The sequence below is a fragment of the Crocodylus siamensis genome, chromosome 10 (genome assembly GCF_052110815.1).
Source record: "Crocodylus siamensis isolate JL-2025a chromosome 10, ASM5211081v1, whole genome shotgun sequence".
NCBI lineage: Eukaryota > Metazoa > Chordata > Crocodylia > Crocodylidae > Crocodylus > Crocodylus siamensis.
The window spans coordinates 43,579,873-43,596,961 of NC_143404.1; the positions used below are offsets into that span (position 1 = coordinate 43,579,873).

General features: G+C 49.3%; 1 protein-coding gene across 2 annotated transcripts in view; it reads left to right on the forward strand.

The window, feature by feature from the left end:
* Positions 1-15,272, forward strand: part of PCDH12 (protocadherin 12) — a 29,566-nt gene extending 14,294 nt beyond the window's left edge. The window contains exon 4 of one of the 2 annotated variants that reach the window (XM_090020491.1): positions 12,468-15,272. In XM_090020491.1, coding sequence (XP_089876617.1) covers positions 12,468-12,832 — 365 coding nt within the window. In that variant the 3' untranslated portion in view covers positions 12,833-15,272. Of the gene's footprint in view, positions 1-5,753; positions 5,917-12,467 lie in introns of those variants that run through there. The other variant, XM_090020492.1, reaches the window with a different exon arrangement.
* Positions 15,273-17,089: the final 1,817 nt, after the last annotated feature.

Consider the following 17,089-nt stretch of genomic DNA (forward strand, 5'->3'; position numbering starts at 1 on the left):
AACAGTAAGAAAGAGTGAGAGGCTGTGATAAAGACGATTAGGGTCTCTTAACCCAGCATGTATATTCACACTGAGCCACCCTTCCAGCCTCTGTTTGCGCCTTCCAGTCAATAGTAAAACATTCTGCTTCAAAAGCTAAATGTAGAAATGGCTTCTCATCCAGGCCAGAGTTTTTTGTTGGCTACCATTCCAGTAAAGCTGTGTACCCTGTGGGTCAACATCAGGAAGAAAGGGTATGAAAAAATACCAATTGCACTTAGGCCAATAGCCTTTCAAGGCAGATGGGTTTCCCATCACACCAAGGATAACACCTAGTAAAACAAAAAGAGAGAAGTGAGCTAAGAAACAGGTTCTGTCCATTTGTCCTTGTGTTCTCACTATAGAGAACATGATGTTCTCAATGTGTGACTGCTTTGGGCAGTTCTTAGTAGCATTTTGCCCTGTTGTCAGGAACAGAGCTTAGATAGTTGGGTAAAATGGATACCACAAGATCAAAGGTGGGAACAAAGCCAAGGACTGAGATTCAGAAACTGTGATCAAGATCGTTCCAGAAACAAGTGGCTAGGGAGTGCAAGATACTGGGAACAGTCGGGCAGGAATGGAGCCTGAGCTTGGGCAAGAGCAGAGAATAATGAAGTACAATCTGGAAATCAGAACCAGGGATGTGTCAGATGAAAAATATTACAGGTGAAGAACATAATGCAATTGCTTGGTTTCTCCTTAACTCTGGAGCCACAGCCTGTTAGGCAGGCCAGACAAACAGGTTGCCTGCCAGCCCCAGTTGAGGCTGATTAAGTCATCAGGGTGCCTAATAGGGCTGTGTGAAGCTTCGGGTGGTGATTCAATTTGGAGGAGATTCAGCCTGATTTGGTGGCCAAACCTCTGAATCTGAATTGAATCGGGACCAATTTAAAGGTCCAAATTGATTCTGAAGCTTTGGAGAGCTTGGATTTGGACAATTCCTGGTGGCTGCTGCAGGGAGCTGCAGCCACTCTGAGCTGGTAAGTACTAGGGGCAGGGGAAGGGGGTTGGGGAGAGGGTTGGGGACCATGGGGGGACTCCTGCCAGCCCCCCCTGCCCACCCCAGTTCCCAGTACTTTAAAGAAAAGCCCTGGTGCTCAACGGGTGCTGCTGGGCAGGGGGGGATCCCCACTGGCCCATGCTGCATACGGGGCTCTGCATGAGCTCCTTGGTTTTTCCCCGGCTGCCTCACCTGCTGGGGCTCTGGTCCTTTTAGAAGAAAAAAAGTGGAAAAAAGCCCTGGGACTCACTGCTCCTGGTGCAGCCTCGGGGCTTGGGGGACTCATGTAGAGCCCTCACATGGTGGCGGGGAAGTGGGGATTGCCCCTGCCAGCAGTAGCAGTGAGTCCCGGGTTTTCTTCAGGTTTTTTTCTTCTTTTTCTTAAAGGGTCAGAGTTGGTCCTTGGGGGGGCTAGGGGAGCGGGGGTTGGGGGCTCATGCAGAGTCCCCCTATACAGCATGGGGCAGTGGAGGACAGCGGGGATCGCCCCCTGCCTGGCAACACCTGCTGAGCCGGGGCTTTTTTTTCCCTCCAAGTGCTGGGAGCTGGGGCTGGGAGAAGGGCAGGGGATGGGCCGGGCTGGGCTGGGCCTGGCCTGGCCGATTTTCAGAGATTCGGCTGCTGCCAAATCTCCGAATCAGATTTGGCTGAATTGAATCGGGACAATGATTCGAATCTCCAAATCAAATTGCTGTTCCCCGAATCGGCTGAATCTGAATCCAAAGTGAATACTAGCCGCTTTACACAGGGCTACTGCCTAATACTTCCCAACTGGTCTCCCAAATCAGCTGGGTAGACTTAACACTTACACCTATCTTTGACCCTGGAATACAGTATTTGCATGGGAATGTCCTGAACTGTGCATCCTCATCTGGTTCTCATGCTGAGCATCTGAATATCCCTTTGCTCCTTGCCTACTCTGGGAGTTCTTGTCCCTGTTTGTCTATAAACATCTTCAAGGCATAGTCCCGAACCAGCATCACTTGCATTCAATCAAGCTGTGTATGAATATCATACCATGGTAGGTCACTTAGCATGCCTGTCAGGTGGCAAGGGCCAATTAAAGAGTTACCTGGCCAGAATAGAGCTGGGCTTGAATCATATAAACCCAGGGTGTAGACTGGTCAGGCAGCCTAGCCTTGAGAGCCATGGAGAGTGGAGCTCCTCTGCAGCAGGGCTCCTGGTTAACATCTGAGCTGGGGTTAAGCAACGCTGGTGGTTTGTGGAAAGGACTAAGGGGAGGTAATGAGGTTCCAGCTGGCCTAGAAGGGAGAAAGGGGTCAAAATCCCAGAAATTTATGGCCCAGGACGGGGCGAGTGTCAGCAAGGCCAGAGAGCCCAGAGGTCTGTAAACCAGGAAGGGCAAATACCAACAGGGCCAAGAAGCCCAAACATCTCACTGGTTTAGCACCAGGATCAGGGCCCAGAGATGGACCAAAGGCTGAGGAGGGCCACAGCTGGAGACTGGCAGGACCAGGGGAGCCCAGGAGTCTCATCTGGCTGAGAAGGGCCAGGGTTCAGAAAAAAGGGCCAAAGAGTGGGGATTACAGCTGGAGACCAAGGGGTCCAAGGGGTCTGTAGCTCAAGAGGGGTAAGAACTGGGCCTGGAAGTTCATAGCCTGGGGGGCAGGGGGAGTCCCATGTTGGCAGGAATGAGTAACATGTGCAAAGCATGGGCACAGTGTGAGGCAGGGGTGGGCAAAATACAGCCCATGGGCCATTCTCTGCCTCCCCCCCCCGGGAAGACTCTGGCTAGTAGAGGTTTCTGGCCTGGGCTTCTTGGGCTGTTCCCACCTCCCTCTGCCAAAAAAGGAAATTTGGATAAAAATGCAAGGGGGTTGGGGAGGGAGGCAGGGGGAGGACCATGGGCAATCTCCCTAATCCTCAGGGCTGGCCTGGCTCTTGCTGAGTCCTGCAGTCATGCCATGCAGCCAGGAGCCACGTGGTGGTGGAACGGCAGGCAGTGGACAGAAAAGCAGGGAAATGGCAGCTACAGGCTGGAGGGGAATGGTAGCGAGTGGGCTCACGGGAGCATGGGGCCTGTGCCAGTGTCCCAGGGCCAGCACTGGTAAGGCCCAGAGTGGGGTGGCAGGAGCACCACTGGTGCTGGACCCTGTCTAGCTGGTGCAGGACAGTGGCACAGGCCCCGTGCTTGTGCCCAGCTGTTGCTGTGGTGCCAAGTGCCAGCTCACTGCCACTCCCCCTTGCTTGTAGCTGATATTTCCCTGCTTTCCTGCCCACTGCCAGCTACTCCAGCACCACATGGCTTCCGGCTGCATTGCTGGACTGTGGGAACATGGGGCCAGAAGCAGAAGGTGGGGGAGGTGCAGGGAGGAAGGGACAGAGTGTGTATGTTCATAAGGTGAGTCCCATGCGCACACCCCACCATACATGTGCATCCACACCCCCTCTTGTATTGCCATACATGCAGACCCCTCAGACCCAGCCACCCTTCTCCCACTCTCACCCCACATATCCAAATACACATCCACAGGCCCCCCACAAACCTATACCCACCCCCTCCATGCCACCCTTTACAATATACAAGAATAAGACTTCATTTTAAGCTATCAATAGATGTTTGCTTTTTAGAACAGAATTTTGTACTTTTCTGGTTCTGAGATGGGGAAAACCCCTTGCTGAAAGGAGTACTTCTGGGGGCAAGGGGAGGGATTTCTAGTGGCAAATGTCATGGTTTAGGGGGCAGGACTTCTGATCACAAGATGGTGACTGGGGGTAGGGCCATGCAGCCTTTGACAGCTTGCCAAAACTCGGTAAGTGGCCCTCCACCTGAATTACTTGCCTGCCTCTGCTGTAAGGGGTAGTCAAAACCACATAATTAGCCCTTTAGGCAATGAGCATGGGAAAAATAAGGAAGAAGGAAGTTAAATGCTACCTGTCCTGTTCACTTTCCTAACAACGTGCAGGACTATAAAGTCAGCTCCCCCCCCGCATGAGTAATACTCCTAATTTAGGGACTTCCTAATAGCACAGCTGTAGTACAGCAGTCTTGATATCTACCCCTGCAGGTTTGCCTCGGGATATCCCTGGGGAAAAGGAGCATGGCAAGGCATGCGCATTCCAGGATTTTTTTATTCAACATAAAGCACTAAGATGACTGTATTACACACCATGGGCTGGACAAGCTGCTAGGAAGATCTAGGAGGAAGTGTGACCTAAAGAAACATTTTAGTTGCTATTTAATTTTTATACCAAATGGAGGCAAATAGGGTAGTAGTGAATTACCTATAAATGTTTCTCTGATAGTTTTGATGCAAAAATTGCGGTTCGTTTCTTTTGGAGACTCGCAAATAATAATTCTCAGGCACACACTATTAGCAGCACAAAAGGTGTATTTGCAAATAGGGTCAGAGCAGAGACAGAAAGTCTCAGATTGCTCCGCCCCCGAGGAAACCCGCAGCAGGCACTATATACTCTCTCTCCTGGGCACGTGTGCAGAAACAGGAACACTTACAGCTCATTTCCGGTTCATACAAACATACATGTGATTACGTCACTTCATCCGTCGCATGTGCATTATAGTTAACTACTTAAGTATAGGCATATATGCATCAGCTAATTATGCACGCTCAGAAAGCTCTCTAGGTCACCAAGAGTTGAAATCCCCCCCCTTTCAAGGACACAGTCAGTTGAATTCCAGCTTCTGTAATCTGCATGTGAATTGTCAGGGGGAATGTGGGGGTAGAGAGTGATTTAGTATAAGAAAAACTAGCAAATTGGCCAAAAGCGGGGGGAGGAATGTCCTTGGTGGTGTTTCTCCTTATCAGGTACGAGATGCAAACTGTGCAGTCCTAACAACACTCTATTCATTATGCATTCCTAATAATATTTCTAACAGTTTCTTTTACCTGTTCATGATATCTGCCTTCCACAGTGGTGGGAGATACTGCATAAACCCCTTTGTTTTTCAAAGAGGCATCTAATTCAATTAAATACAAGTTGAATGAGCTCTTGGAACACCAAGCTGGATCAGAGGACACCTGTCTTTGCTGTAGGAGTATCTTTCATGACTGGTGCTAAAAAATATCACCTGGAGAGGAGAAAAATGACCTAAGCAACAAGTTTTCTACAGACACAAGGGGACAGGCAGAACTCTGAGAAGCACTAAGTGTAGATCCAGAAAAAGGCTTAATAGTACCTATACACATGCATCAAGGCTGCTGTGACATACTTTAATTACAGCGTGTTGGAACAAATTCAGTTAATTGAGTCTGCTAGAGTATGGTAATTACTGTGCTCCAGCAGACTCCAGTGTCATGTGCATCAGCATTCTTGTGCTGAAAAAGGCAGCAGGGGCACTTAACTAGAGCTCATTGAATAAGCTTTAGTTGAAAGCACCCCCACTGCCACTTTTCAGCATGGGATGCAGATACATATGCTGCTCCAGGCACTTCAATTAGAGTGGCTCTCAAAGCTGCTCCAAATAAAACACTCCCAGAGCACTGTCACTTTTATGTCACTAGCTCTGCAGAGCCTCTGCTTACCTGGTGCTTTCCCTTTAAAATCAATTGGCACCTCAATTTGTGCCAGTAAATTTACCAAACTGCCTGAGTGTCTGCTTTTGGGCCAGTGCTGAGTATTTTGGAGTTTGGCAAATGCCTGAATCCTGCCAGGATCTGGCCTTCAGACATTACTTGCTTGTCTTGACTTTAGGGGGGGCTTTTACTGTTGGCCTGCTTAGAGCACATTCACTGAATCTGACCTTCCACAGTATTCAGCCGAAGGAGGAAGTAGTGCTGCCACTCGGCCTTAATTCCAGGACATTGGGGAAAAAAAAGGATCACCAAGGAGATGGACGACTTCTCTACCTGAGGAAATTTTGACCCACATCTCTCGGATGACTGCATTACCCACCAGGATTTGGGTTTTATTCATCTTGCCTCTTCAAACTGTTTAACTTTGCTTTGAAAAATTAAATTGTGTGTGTGTTAGAGAGAGAGACAATGAACATTTCTTTTGCTTGGTTGTTAGGGTGCTCACTTGGAAACGAAGGTGACTGAGTTACAGGTCTTGCTGTAATGGATACTTTTTATAAAACATGCTTGGCTATACAAGGCAGTTTCTGCTAGAAGCTTATGGATCATCATCAATTTTCCCCTTAAATCATAGATAATTAGGGTGGGAAGGGACCTCAGGAGGTCATCTAGTCTAGTGTTTCCCAATCAGTTTGCCGCGGCACAAAAGTGTGCCATCAGAAATGAACAGGTTTGCCACAGAATGAGGTATGAGGAAGAGGAATGCCTTAACAGGTGTGATGCAGAAAATTTGTATTAATGTAAGTGTGGCTTGGGCTGGGAAAGGTTGGGAAACACTGATCTAGCCCAACCTCCTGCTCAAAGTAGGACCATCTTCAACTATATCATCCTAGCCAAAGCTTTGTCTACCTGGGTCTTAAAAACCTCTAAGAATGGAGATTCCATGACCCCGCTGGGTAGCCTGTTCCAGTACTTTACTACCCTCATCATGTGAGAGATTTTTCCCAATATCTAACCTAAACTTCACAAGCAATGTCTGTCATGTCTTGGAGAAAAGGCAGCAAAATGCACAGCAGCCCCCTTGGCTCTGCAGGGAACTAGTGGACCTCCTGTGTCTAAAAAGGAAGGCCTATAAAGGATGGAAGGCTGGATCCACCCCAAAGGAAGAGTACTCTGCACTGGTCTGGACCTGTAGGGAGTGAACCAGGAAAGCCAAGGCTGCGACTGAACTCCACCTGGCTGCATGTATCAAGAATAATAAAAAGTTCTTTTTTAGATATGTGGGGAGATGGAGGAAAAGCAAGGGTAACATTGGACCCCTGCTAAACCATATGGGACAACTGATAACCGATGCCCAGGAAAAAGCCAACCTGCTCAACGGGTATTTTGCATTGTTTTTTTTTCACCAGCCCTAAGGGACGGCGCTGCTTTCTACAGTATGGGACAGCCAGGGCAAGGGAGAACTGTTGGCCTTCATTAATGTTGACCATGTGAGGGAACACCTTGAGCAGCTGGACACCTTCAAGTCAGCTGTCTCGGACAGCTTACACCCCAGCTTAAGGGACTTAAGGAGCTGGCAAACATCATAACTTGGCCACTGGCACAGATCTTTGAGAACTCATGGTGCTCAGGCGAAGTGCCTATTGGAAGGAGGCCAATGTGGTGCCTATCTTCAAGAAAGGGAGGAAAGGAGATCTGGGGAACTACAGGCCCATCAGCTTGACCTCCGTCCCCAGGAAGATCTTGGGAGAAAATCATGAGAGACTATTCTTGACAAACTGGCTGCAGGCAACTTCTTGAGGGATAGCCAGCACAGGTTTTTTGCAGGTAGGTCTTGCCTGACCAATCTCAACTCCTTCTATGACTAGGTGATATATCACCTGGACAAGGGAGAAGAGATTGATGTCATATCTTGACTTTAAAAAAGCTTTCAATCTGGTATCCCATGATTGTCTTATAGAAAAACTGGCCAATTGCAGCCTCGGCTACATCACAGTCCGCTGGTTGGGAAATTGGCTTCGAGGTCAGACCCAGAGAGTGGTAGTTGACAGAAGTTAATCATTGTGGTGCACCATGACCAGTGGGGTCTCTGTCCTTGGGCTTATCCTTTTCAGCATCCTCATTAATAATGTGGACATTGGTGTCAGAAGCAGACTGGTCAAGTTCACTGATGACACCAAACTTTGGGGTAAAGCGTCCACATCTGAGGACAGGATGGTGATACAGGCCGACCTTGGCAGGTTCAGAAAATGGGTGGGCGAAAACCTGATGGCCTTGCATTTTTCAGAGTTGAAGGTACTCCACCTTGGGAAGAAAAACCCACAGCATGCTTATAGGCTTGGCAGTGCTATGCTTGCTAGCACCACGGCCGAAAGGGACTTGGGGGTCATGATTGACTACAAGATGAATATGAGCCACCAATGCAGTGTTGCAGCTGGCAAAATGAGCAAAACTGGCTTGCATCCATAGATACTTCTGTAGCAAATCCCAGGATGTCATCTTCCCACTGTACTCGGCCTTGGTGAGGCCACAGCTGGAGTACTGTATCCAATTCTGGGCTCCTCAATTTAAAAAAGATGTGGAGAAGCTTGAGACAGTCCAGAGGAGAGCCACGTGCATGAGCAGAGGGCAGGAAAACAGGCCTTATGATGAGAGGCTGAGAGCTATGAGACTCTTCAGCCTGGAAGAGCACAGGCTCAGGGGGGACCTGGTGGCTGCCTATAAGTATAAGGGGTGTACATCAGGATCTGGGGGAGTGCCTGTTCACCAGAGCGCCCCATGGGATGACAAGGTCAAACGGTCACAAACTTATCCAATACCTTTTCAGGCTGGACATAAGGAAGAACTTCTTTATAGTCTGAGCCCCCAAGACCTGGAACAGACTGCCATCAGAGGTGGTACTCTGGATTCCTTTAAGAGTCAATTGGACATTTATCTTGCTGGGATCCTGTGACCCCACCTGACTTCCTGCCCCTGGGGCAGGGGGCTGGACTTGATCTTCTGAGGTCCCTTCCAGATCTAATGTCTATGAAATCTATGCTGCAACTTGAAACCATTACTTCTTGTAATGGTTTCCCCCAGTCCCCTAAACCATTTTCATTGCCCTTTGCTGGACTCTCCAATTTGTCCACATAGTTTTTCTAGTAGGGGCTGTAGGTTGTTCTGGGGCATGCCTGCAACATTTGCAAGTGCTTGGATGCATGGCTGGCTGGACACGTCTGCTCCCAGCCACTTAGTCAAGCTGCCCATGGTCCCACTTTGGATTCATGACAAAAATGAACCAACAGAAAACATCCGGCCTCTGCCAACGAGCCCCTGGAATCCTGTCTCCCAGTGTCCGCTTGGTCACTCAAACAAAGAAAGAAAAAGAAGTGGGGCTCGCTCATCCCTTTTCTCCCAGGGACTATGGAGGGTGGGGGGCAGCTGCCCCGTTACCCACCCTGATTTGTCTCCCCAGCACGACCGCTTCTGGGTCCCAACTGACCTGGGGTCACTCCCTGGCTGTTCCCAAGCTGATGAGGCATGCAGTTCCCTCACTGGGCTGCTCCTTCTCTGCTGGGCTGCTTGCACAGGCTAGCAGCTCCCTGCCACCATCTCCCGCTACCGTACCTGTTGCGGTGCTGCTCCCAAACGTCCCCTGGCTTTTCAGGCTTGGGCTTCCTCTCTCCCCCGCCAGAGCCTTCCCGTCTCCTCTGCATTCTCTTCTCTCCTCCGGCCGGGCAATCCTCCTCTCTTCCGCCGGTGTTTCCATGCTGGCATCCCACTCCTCCCTTGCCAGCCTCACAGCTGTTCTCTCAGCTGCCTTTTGAGCCTCCTGTGTTTCTCCGGGGCTCCACCCCAGTCCCACGCCGATCGGCAGCCTCAGGCAGCTCCAGACTTGTGGAGCCTGCATCCGTGGTTCTCCCCAGCTGCCACTTGACCCCATCTCTGTAGTGAGTATTGGGGTGCCTGGAGTGGAGGTCTGGGACATCCTAGAGGGGCTTTTACTGCCCCTCTCACAGCTGTCATAAAAAATGTTATGGTGGCACAAAGGTGACAAAAGGTGATGTCTGTCTCCACCCATAACCTGTGTCCAGATGAGCACAGACATGCAGCACAGGCGTAGCGCCATACACCACACATGCAGGCATTTTCCATGTTGCTACCTTGCAGCATGGTGGGGGGGAGGAGGGATTGACTCCAGGAGATCCTGGGATCAGAAAAACCCACACCAAAAAAAAAGTAGAGTGGTGCATATTGTGGCAGTGTGTGCTGCCCAAAACCAGGGCCTGGCCACCTGGAGCTCTGCTCCAGCTGCTGGTCAGGCTTCCCATCATGACTGCAGCCCTGGCAGGCCCCCAGGACCTCAGGTAACACTGCTGGGGCCAGCACAGTTGCTGGTCTTAACCTCCCCTACCCTATCTGGGGTAACCAGCCACATGCCAGAATGCGCATAGCACAGGCATTCTCTGGGGACAAGCAGCAGTGGCACAAGGTGTGCCGCTGCTACTTGTCCCCAGGGAAACAAATATCTGTGCTTGTCTGGATCCATCCATAGTAACTCAGCTCACAGCAAAGTTTTTGTATCAGGGTAGTTCCTACTCAAACAGTAAGGTGGGAACAGCCAACTAGATAACTGTGAAAACAATAGTTTGGCAGGAACCCAAACCATCAGGAAGGGGCAGTATGGGGTGAGGGCTGGAGGGGATGGAAATGTTGCACACTCACGTTTTGCACCTCCCATGTACACACACACACACACACACACACACACAGAGGAGAGGATTCACTTCCTGTGTTGGTGGGGAGGGAAGGAAGTGCCATTTGTGTTCATGCAAAGCAAAAGCTAGCTCAGGCTTGCCTGTGGTACTCTGGCATGTTACTTGCAGCAAAGAAAACTAATGTGCTAAGCTCATCACAGCAAGCTGCTGTGTAAGTGTTGAACCCACAGTCTAAACTCTGTGAGCACTAGACTGATCCCTTAACCATTGCTGAAAGGCAGACAGAACCGTCTTTCCCGCAAATGAAAGAACATTGGTCAGAAATAATGGCAAAATTAAATATTTGAGAATAGAGAAATATTGTGACTCCAGCCAGTTCCCTTACACTGATCTTCCTGGTGTAAAGCAGAAGTAATCCCACCAGTAGATTCAAGAATGAGGGAAGAAGGATGCACTCCCATACTTGTGCTGTGCATGCACAGTGAGCTTCAAGTTCACTGCCTGGTCAGTGTGGGCTCCTGCCAGTGCTCAATATGCTCAGTGGGCTTAGCTGATTGGGATGGGGTGACCTCACAGCTCAAGAGCTCAGGGGATGAAGGTTGCTGCTGTTCAGTCTTCCCCTTTCCACTGAATTCAGCAGCAGGGGAAATGATGGGATGAGTGTTGGTGGAAGTACTCAGCCCCTGGGCTCGGGATGTGCTTAAAACCGGGGGCTCTGGACAGACCCTGCACTGAAAGCTCACATGAGACCCAGCCAAAGGTGGGGGTGCATCTGCTCTGCCATTTGCCCTCTGGATCTGCACCTGAACACTACTGGCAAGTCAGGAATGACATTAAAACCAGGGTAAATGAGGGGAAGATCAGGCCAGAATATATTCAAACTATCCCAGCACTACTTTGGTATGGAAATAGCTGCCACCTGCCTTGTTTGAGGTTGGAATATCAAACATGTGCCCTAAAAGATGGAAAAGGATTCTTCCTTATTATTATCTAAGTTCAGAGACTGTCTTCCCAGGAATACCATAATGCTAAACTGAATGTACTGATAAGGACAGGATAGGGGATATGTCAGAGAGAAAATCTAGTACTTCTTAACTTTCAAGTGCTTGATTATTTTTTGTAACACTAATCTGATTATTACAAAGCTTTCCTAATTAATTTTTAAGAACGTATTGCAAGAAATGGAAGCACCTTCCCCCCCAATCTTCAGCTGGGTTTGAACCCACAATGCACTACAGCACAGAACCCACCATTGCCACTTTAACTCTTAGGAAAGGGCTGAATACTTAGCTAGCAGCAGAAAATGGACCACCCCCTAGCCTAGGCAATACAAAACAGCATGAACTGTGGAAGAATATAGGTAAGTCCGTATAGAGTTGTCTGTTTTGTTTTTTCCTGACAGCATAGAAAAGACTTGGAGCTAACATTTTCCATGAAAAGATCTTCCAGAGGTGGCTCATAACACAGGCTGCAAGTGCCTGCAGAATTCTTGGTTACACAAATTCTTGTTACTCTTGTACTGTTCAATGTTTTCTTAATGCTACTGGAGCCAAATCTGAATGTGCCAAATCTCAGCTTTTTATAAAACACATTTTTACTGTGCGACCACAAGAGTTAGAAAACTTTGAAACACGGTGTACACATGTTGTTTATCTTGCTGGCTTTTGTTTGGGAATTTACTTCTGTAGGAGCTCCTCAGCCAGTCCTCTTGAGCAAAGTTCAGTCTTTTAAATGGACAAAATATCTCTTTGCCCTGTCCTAGATATTAGAGCGGGAGCCCCTGTTATTCTTCCCCAGCACAGCAGCCTGGTTCCTCTTTGCAGCATGCTAATTCCCTTCACAACTTGCTCCCTTCTCCTTTTGCTTACTCCTCTGGCAGCTTTTAAAGCTCCCAGTGGGACACTCTCTGCTTACTTAAATGTCCCACAGCTGGGCTTTCTTAACAGGGCTGACTGTTCCTTTAAGGAGGAGCAGATTGCCCTGTTACATGTAGCCTCTAAAAATCCAAATGATCAAGCAAAGGGACCTGACATTTATTTTAAAACTTAATTTTTAAATCCCTTTCCTGAGTGTTGTACAACTGAAGCTGGCTGTACTGCTGATAGTCTTACCTTCCATCTCACCCCTGCTCACAACGTATCCTGCTGTCTTTCAGTTGGTTTAGGACACTTTTCTCAGACTCTTTTTCTTCCTCCAAAGAGTGCTCAGATTCAGTAGTTACTTTTGTTTCTTGTGTTTTGCTTTCTCTAGGGATGACCCTTGAAAGGCTGACAGCAGTAGATCCAGAGTGGATGGCTCGGCTCTCTCTGCCACTGGCTAATAGCTACAAGGACAATGTTTTTTCCCCTGATTCTGTGCACTCATCTTGGGACCAGGAATTCATAGTGCAGGACAAACCAAGAACCTTCAAGACATTTGGCAAAGCTATTGGATATGACGCGAATGCACCTGGGACAAGACTGACCAGCACCTTTCTTTCAGAAATGAGTACACTTTTTGAAATGATCTTGGCCCAGAAAGTCCAAGTCCATGCTGAATCAGACTCTGAGCTTCTGCAGCAATTGAGTGCATGTGGCAAGCCCTTGGGAGTGAGTGGTGAAACTCCTGCTCTGTAGGCAAATTGGGAAGACAGGAAGCCACATAGGGACCTATGAACAAAACTGTAGCTTTTCAGACATGGAAATAGCCACTTGGGTGTATGTGTATGTTCAATTAGTTTCATAATGTGAAACACAGCTAAATAGAGAATTCCCCCTTCCCAAGTCCTATTTCTTTTCATGTTCCTTCGGGCCCAGTCCCATCTCTTCCAATGCTATTCCCATCTCCTGGTCCTTCTTTTGTGGATCTGCCTTGCACTTGTATTTTAAGTTTCTCACTTTAGAAGGAAATTTACCATCCCATAAACTGCCCCAGGTGGCCCTGAGCCTTCATCTGTAGGAACAGGAAGACATGCAATGAACAGAGTTATGCCATTTGTTATTGGAGCCACATGGGCACCTGATAAGTGGTAGCCTGAGAAAGGGAGCCCAGCAAGCCCTATTCTCTTAGACCAGGTGGTTTAAGAGAGAATTTTCTGTAGTGACGATGAAGTGTGTGTGTGTACACATTGCTTAAGCGCCTGGCAGATATTACATTTACAGTGTGATTGTGTTAATCTCACCATAAAAGGCAACTTGCCACACATTCAACCAGTGGATGACCTCATAAAATAAATAACCAACCACAAAGATGTTGCACATATAACTTAGAACACCTTTGTGCCTGGTTTGTATGGTGCATTGAATGTGTGGTGTGCTGATTGCAATTGGGACTAGGGCCGTGCAGGGTTTTGCACTGGACTAGGACTACCCAAGGGGCCTGCAAGGGCTAGGCAAGGAGAGCTGTTTGACTCCCCACATCTGGCATGTGCAGAGGTGCATACCTAGCCCCATGCGGGGTTGCATCATGCACAGCTTTTGACTAGCTGGTGCAGGTAGAGTGTTCTACCTGCATTGGCAAATTGAAAAGGTGCAACTGGGATCTGATCCCTGATGCCCAAAATTATGTGGCTAGTCATGCACATAGGATGCAGAATTGTTGGGATCCAGGATCTGATCCCATCACACCACTAAATTCATGTCAGCCAGGAGTCTTACGGACTCCTGGCTGACATGAATACAATGTCTGTGTGCTCATTGGCAGGGATCCTATATGTAGTATGATGCCTATTTATCATGTTACAAAACCGTGTTCTAGTCTCTCAGCTTTTATTTAAAATTAAATGCTATTTCTAGTTCTTCAGTTGTGGAGAAAAACCCCATGAAAATATTTGATTCCTGGGGGGCCCTTGTTCACCAGGGCCCCCCTTGGAGTCACCTGGAACAATGGCCACAAGCTGAGGGAGGATAGGTTTAGGTTAGATATCAGGAAGACCTACTTCACTGTAAGGGTGGCCAGAACCCGGAATAGGCTTCCCAGAGAGGTGGTGCTCTCACCTTCCCTGGAAATCTTCAAGACGAGACTGGATAGACACCTGGCTGGGGTCTTATGACCCCTGCCAACCCCAGTGCTCCTTCTTGCCCATGGCAGGGGGTCGGACTAGATGATCTATCTAGGTCCCTTCTGACTCATTGATTCTATGAGTCCATGATGTATGCCTGGAATCTGAAGAAATCCTGAAACTCTGATTCTGAGAGGGGAGACCAGTCCTTTGTTCAGACCCTGGAGCTCAGTGGTTCCACAGTTGTAGAATTTTGCATTTTACCAAGCATCACAGAATCACAGAGAAGTGGGGCTGCAAGGGACCTCCAGAAATCATCTAGTCCAACTCCCTGTTAGTAGTAGGATCATTCCCATCCAAGTCATCCTACACAGATCCATTGTCTAACCTCCTAGCAAAATTACACAGTCAATCCAGATACAATACAAGACATAACACCCTATTGTGCCACAGGCAAAGCAGGTGGACAACATCCTGCTGCTACAAAGGTAGTTAAAATATGCTCAAGAGATCCCAGGAAGAGGGTATGACAGGGTGCTTAGGGCATTGGTTACTTTCAAGAGAGTCTGCTTGAGAAGCAGCTTGTGGCGGAGCCGGGGGGGAGAGGGAGAGGAAGGTGCTAATTAGAGAACTGCCTGACCAGAAGGGGTTTTGGCTTGAGCCATATAAGTTCAGGGCCTGAACTAGTCATACAGTCTAGTCCTGAGAGCTGCAGAGAAAAGAGCTCTTGGTAATGGGGCTGCATCCAGGCTTCTAAGAACATTGCAAGATTGGGTAAGCAGCTCTGCAGGCCTGGGAACAAGGGAATGCCACCCAAGGTAAAAAGGACCCATTGGTATGTAGGCAGGTTGCCATTATCTAGGTTAGGTCCCAGAGGATTTTAGTGGTGCCTGCTAGAGGGCTTCCTACTGAGTTTACAGTTTTTACTGGTGGCTTGTGGAAGGGATTTGGGAGGGGTGGCTTGGATGTCCCATTAGTGCCCAAGGGGCACATGATTGCCTTGAGCCCTACTGGAGACAGACTTAAGGCACAGTCAGAGCCTGGGGCCTATGGGTGGGACAGAGGCTAGGGCTGGGGGCAGGGCAGAGGGCAGGGCAGGGGAGGGCCCAGGAGGGCAGTGAGTCCAGAGAGGGGCAGAGCCTGGGGACCTGGGAAGGCAGCAAGACCTGGCCTGGAGACCTGGAACCTGGGTGGGCAGCAAGTCCAAAGTGTGGGAACAGGGACAGGTGAACCCATAGCCTGGTAAGGCAGGCCTTGGAAAGGATAGGCCCCGGGACAGGGCCCAGTACCCAAAGGAGGGAAGAAATAGGGCCAGGGGCCCAAAGCCTGAGAGGGGCTAACTTAGAGCCCAAAGGGGCAGGACTAAGGCTGGAGCCCAGAAGCTAAGTCTGGTACCGTGGGCCTGAGCTAAAAGGCCCAGCAAGAGAAAAGGGGCAGAGGCTGATAAGGCCAAGACCCGTAAAAGGGAGAGTGATAGTACAGTGACATCTATGAGGCATAAACATGGTGTATAGGGAGCTTGGAGCCACGTAATCAGCCTTTAAGGCTACAGGTGCCCGGGGTTCAAACTGGAGCCAAGAGGGTATGGGAGGGACCTGTTGACAAGGGGCCACTCTTAAGATTTGTAAGCACCCTCCCTTCCCAAATTTTAATAAGAACGAGGTCTGATGAGCAAGGAAGCTCTTAGAGCAGGGGTGTCCAACCTTTTTGAATGTGGGGCCGGATCATGACCTTTTTATCACCCAGTGGTCTGGCAGGAGCAGGTGCTCGTGCGGCCTGTCCAGTCTGGCTGCAGCCTGGGGGTACAGGAGTCAAGGGGTGCCGCCTGACCCCACCGTGTCCTCCGTGTCACCTGGGAGGCCTCGAGGATGATCCCACACCTGCTCACCTGGGCTGAGCAGCCAGGGTTCACATGGGGACTCTACAGGGGTGTGTGGGATGTACAGGGTGTGGCAGGAAGCCACCTTTGTTTCTCCCCAAAATCTCTGTGCTGTGACAATTTGATTAGGATGGGCCCAGCAGAGGAGACAAACCCTTACCCTATCTGTTTAGGTAACTTAAGCTGGCTACATTCCTGAGGGAGGGGGGAAACCTGCTCCCTCTGCCTACATGACTGGTATCAGCTACCTGGGTGAGGGGCTTCTACCTGGTGGGCTAAAATCTGCCGGGCAACTAGTGATGTACTTCAAATTGGTTGGCTGACAGCCAAGAGGTGCTGGCCTCCATTGGACCAGGTAAATAAGGTAACAGGGGCTATATAAGTTAAGACTGCCCAAGAGGAGGGTGCAGCAGCCATGCGGGGGACTCAAAGAGGAACTTGACCATCTGAAACTGGCTCTCTCCCCCATAACTCATGAGCTAGGAACAGCCTGCCTCCAGAGGGAATCTCCAACAGCCTCTGGATGATGCTTGTGAGTAAGCTACTCGAGATCTGGTTAGATATATAGCTGGCAGTAACTCAGACGTGTGATCAAAAGGCTACCTCAGCCAGACTGTTTTGCTCTATGGGATTTCTATGATATTGCTCTATCTTGTACCCTATTTCCACCCTACCCCTGTAATCAATAAAGTTCTCCTCTGTAACCAGTGTAGGAGACTTATTGAGGGGTGGGTCTAAATTATGCCTAAGAGGCCCCTTAGGTCTTTGGACTAAGGGAGACTTTCCTTTTTGGCCCCCAACTTGGGGAAGTGCCCCAAGTGTCTGTACTGGGTCAAGCACCCGTAGGGCTATTAGGCCTGTGTTTCCCCAAGGACACAGGTCCGAGAGGGTCCCTTCTCAGGGTGGTGGCAGCATACATTACCCCCAGGCTAGCAAGTGTGTTCCAGGAAGGGGGTCAGCCGGACGCGAGGCACCCCTAGGGAGGCACTGGGAGCCTGGAAGGTGGTTGGGTGC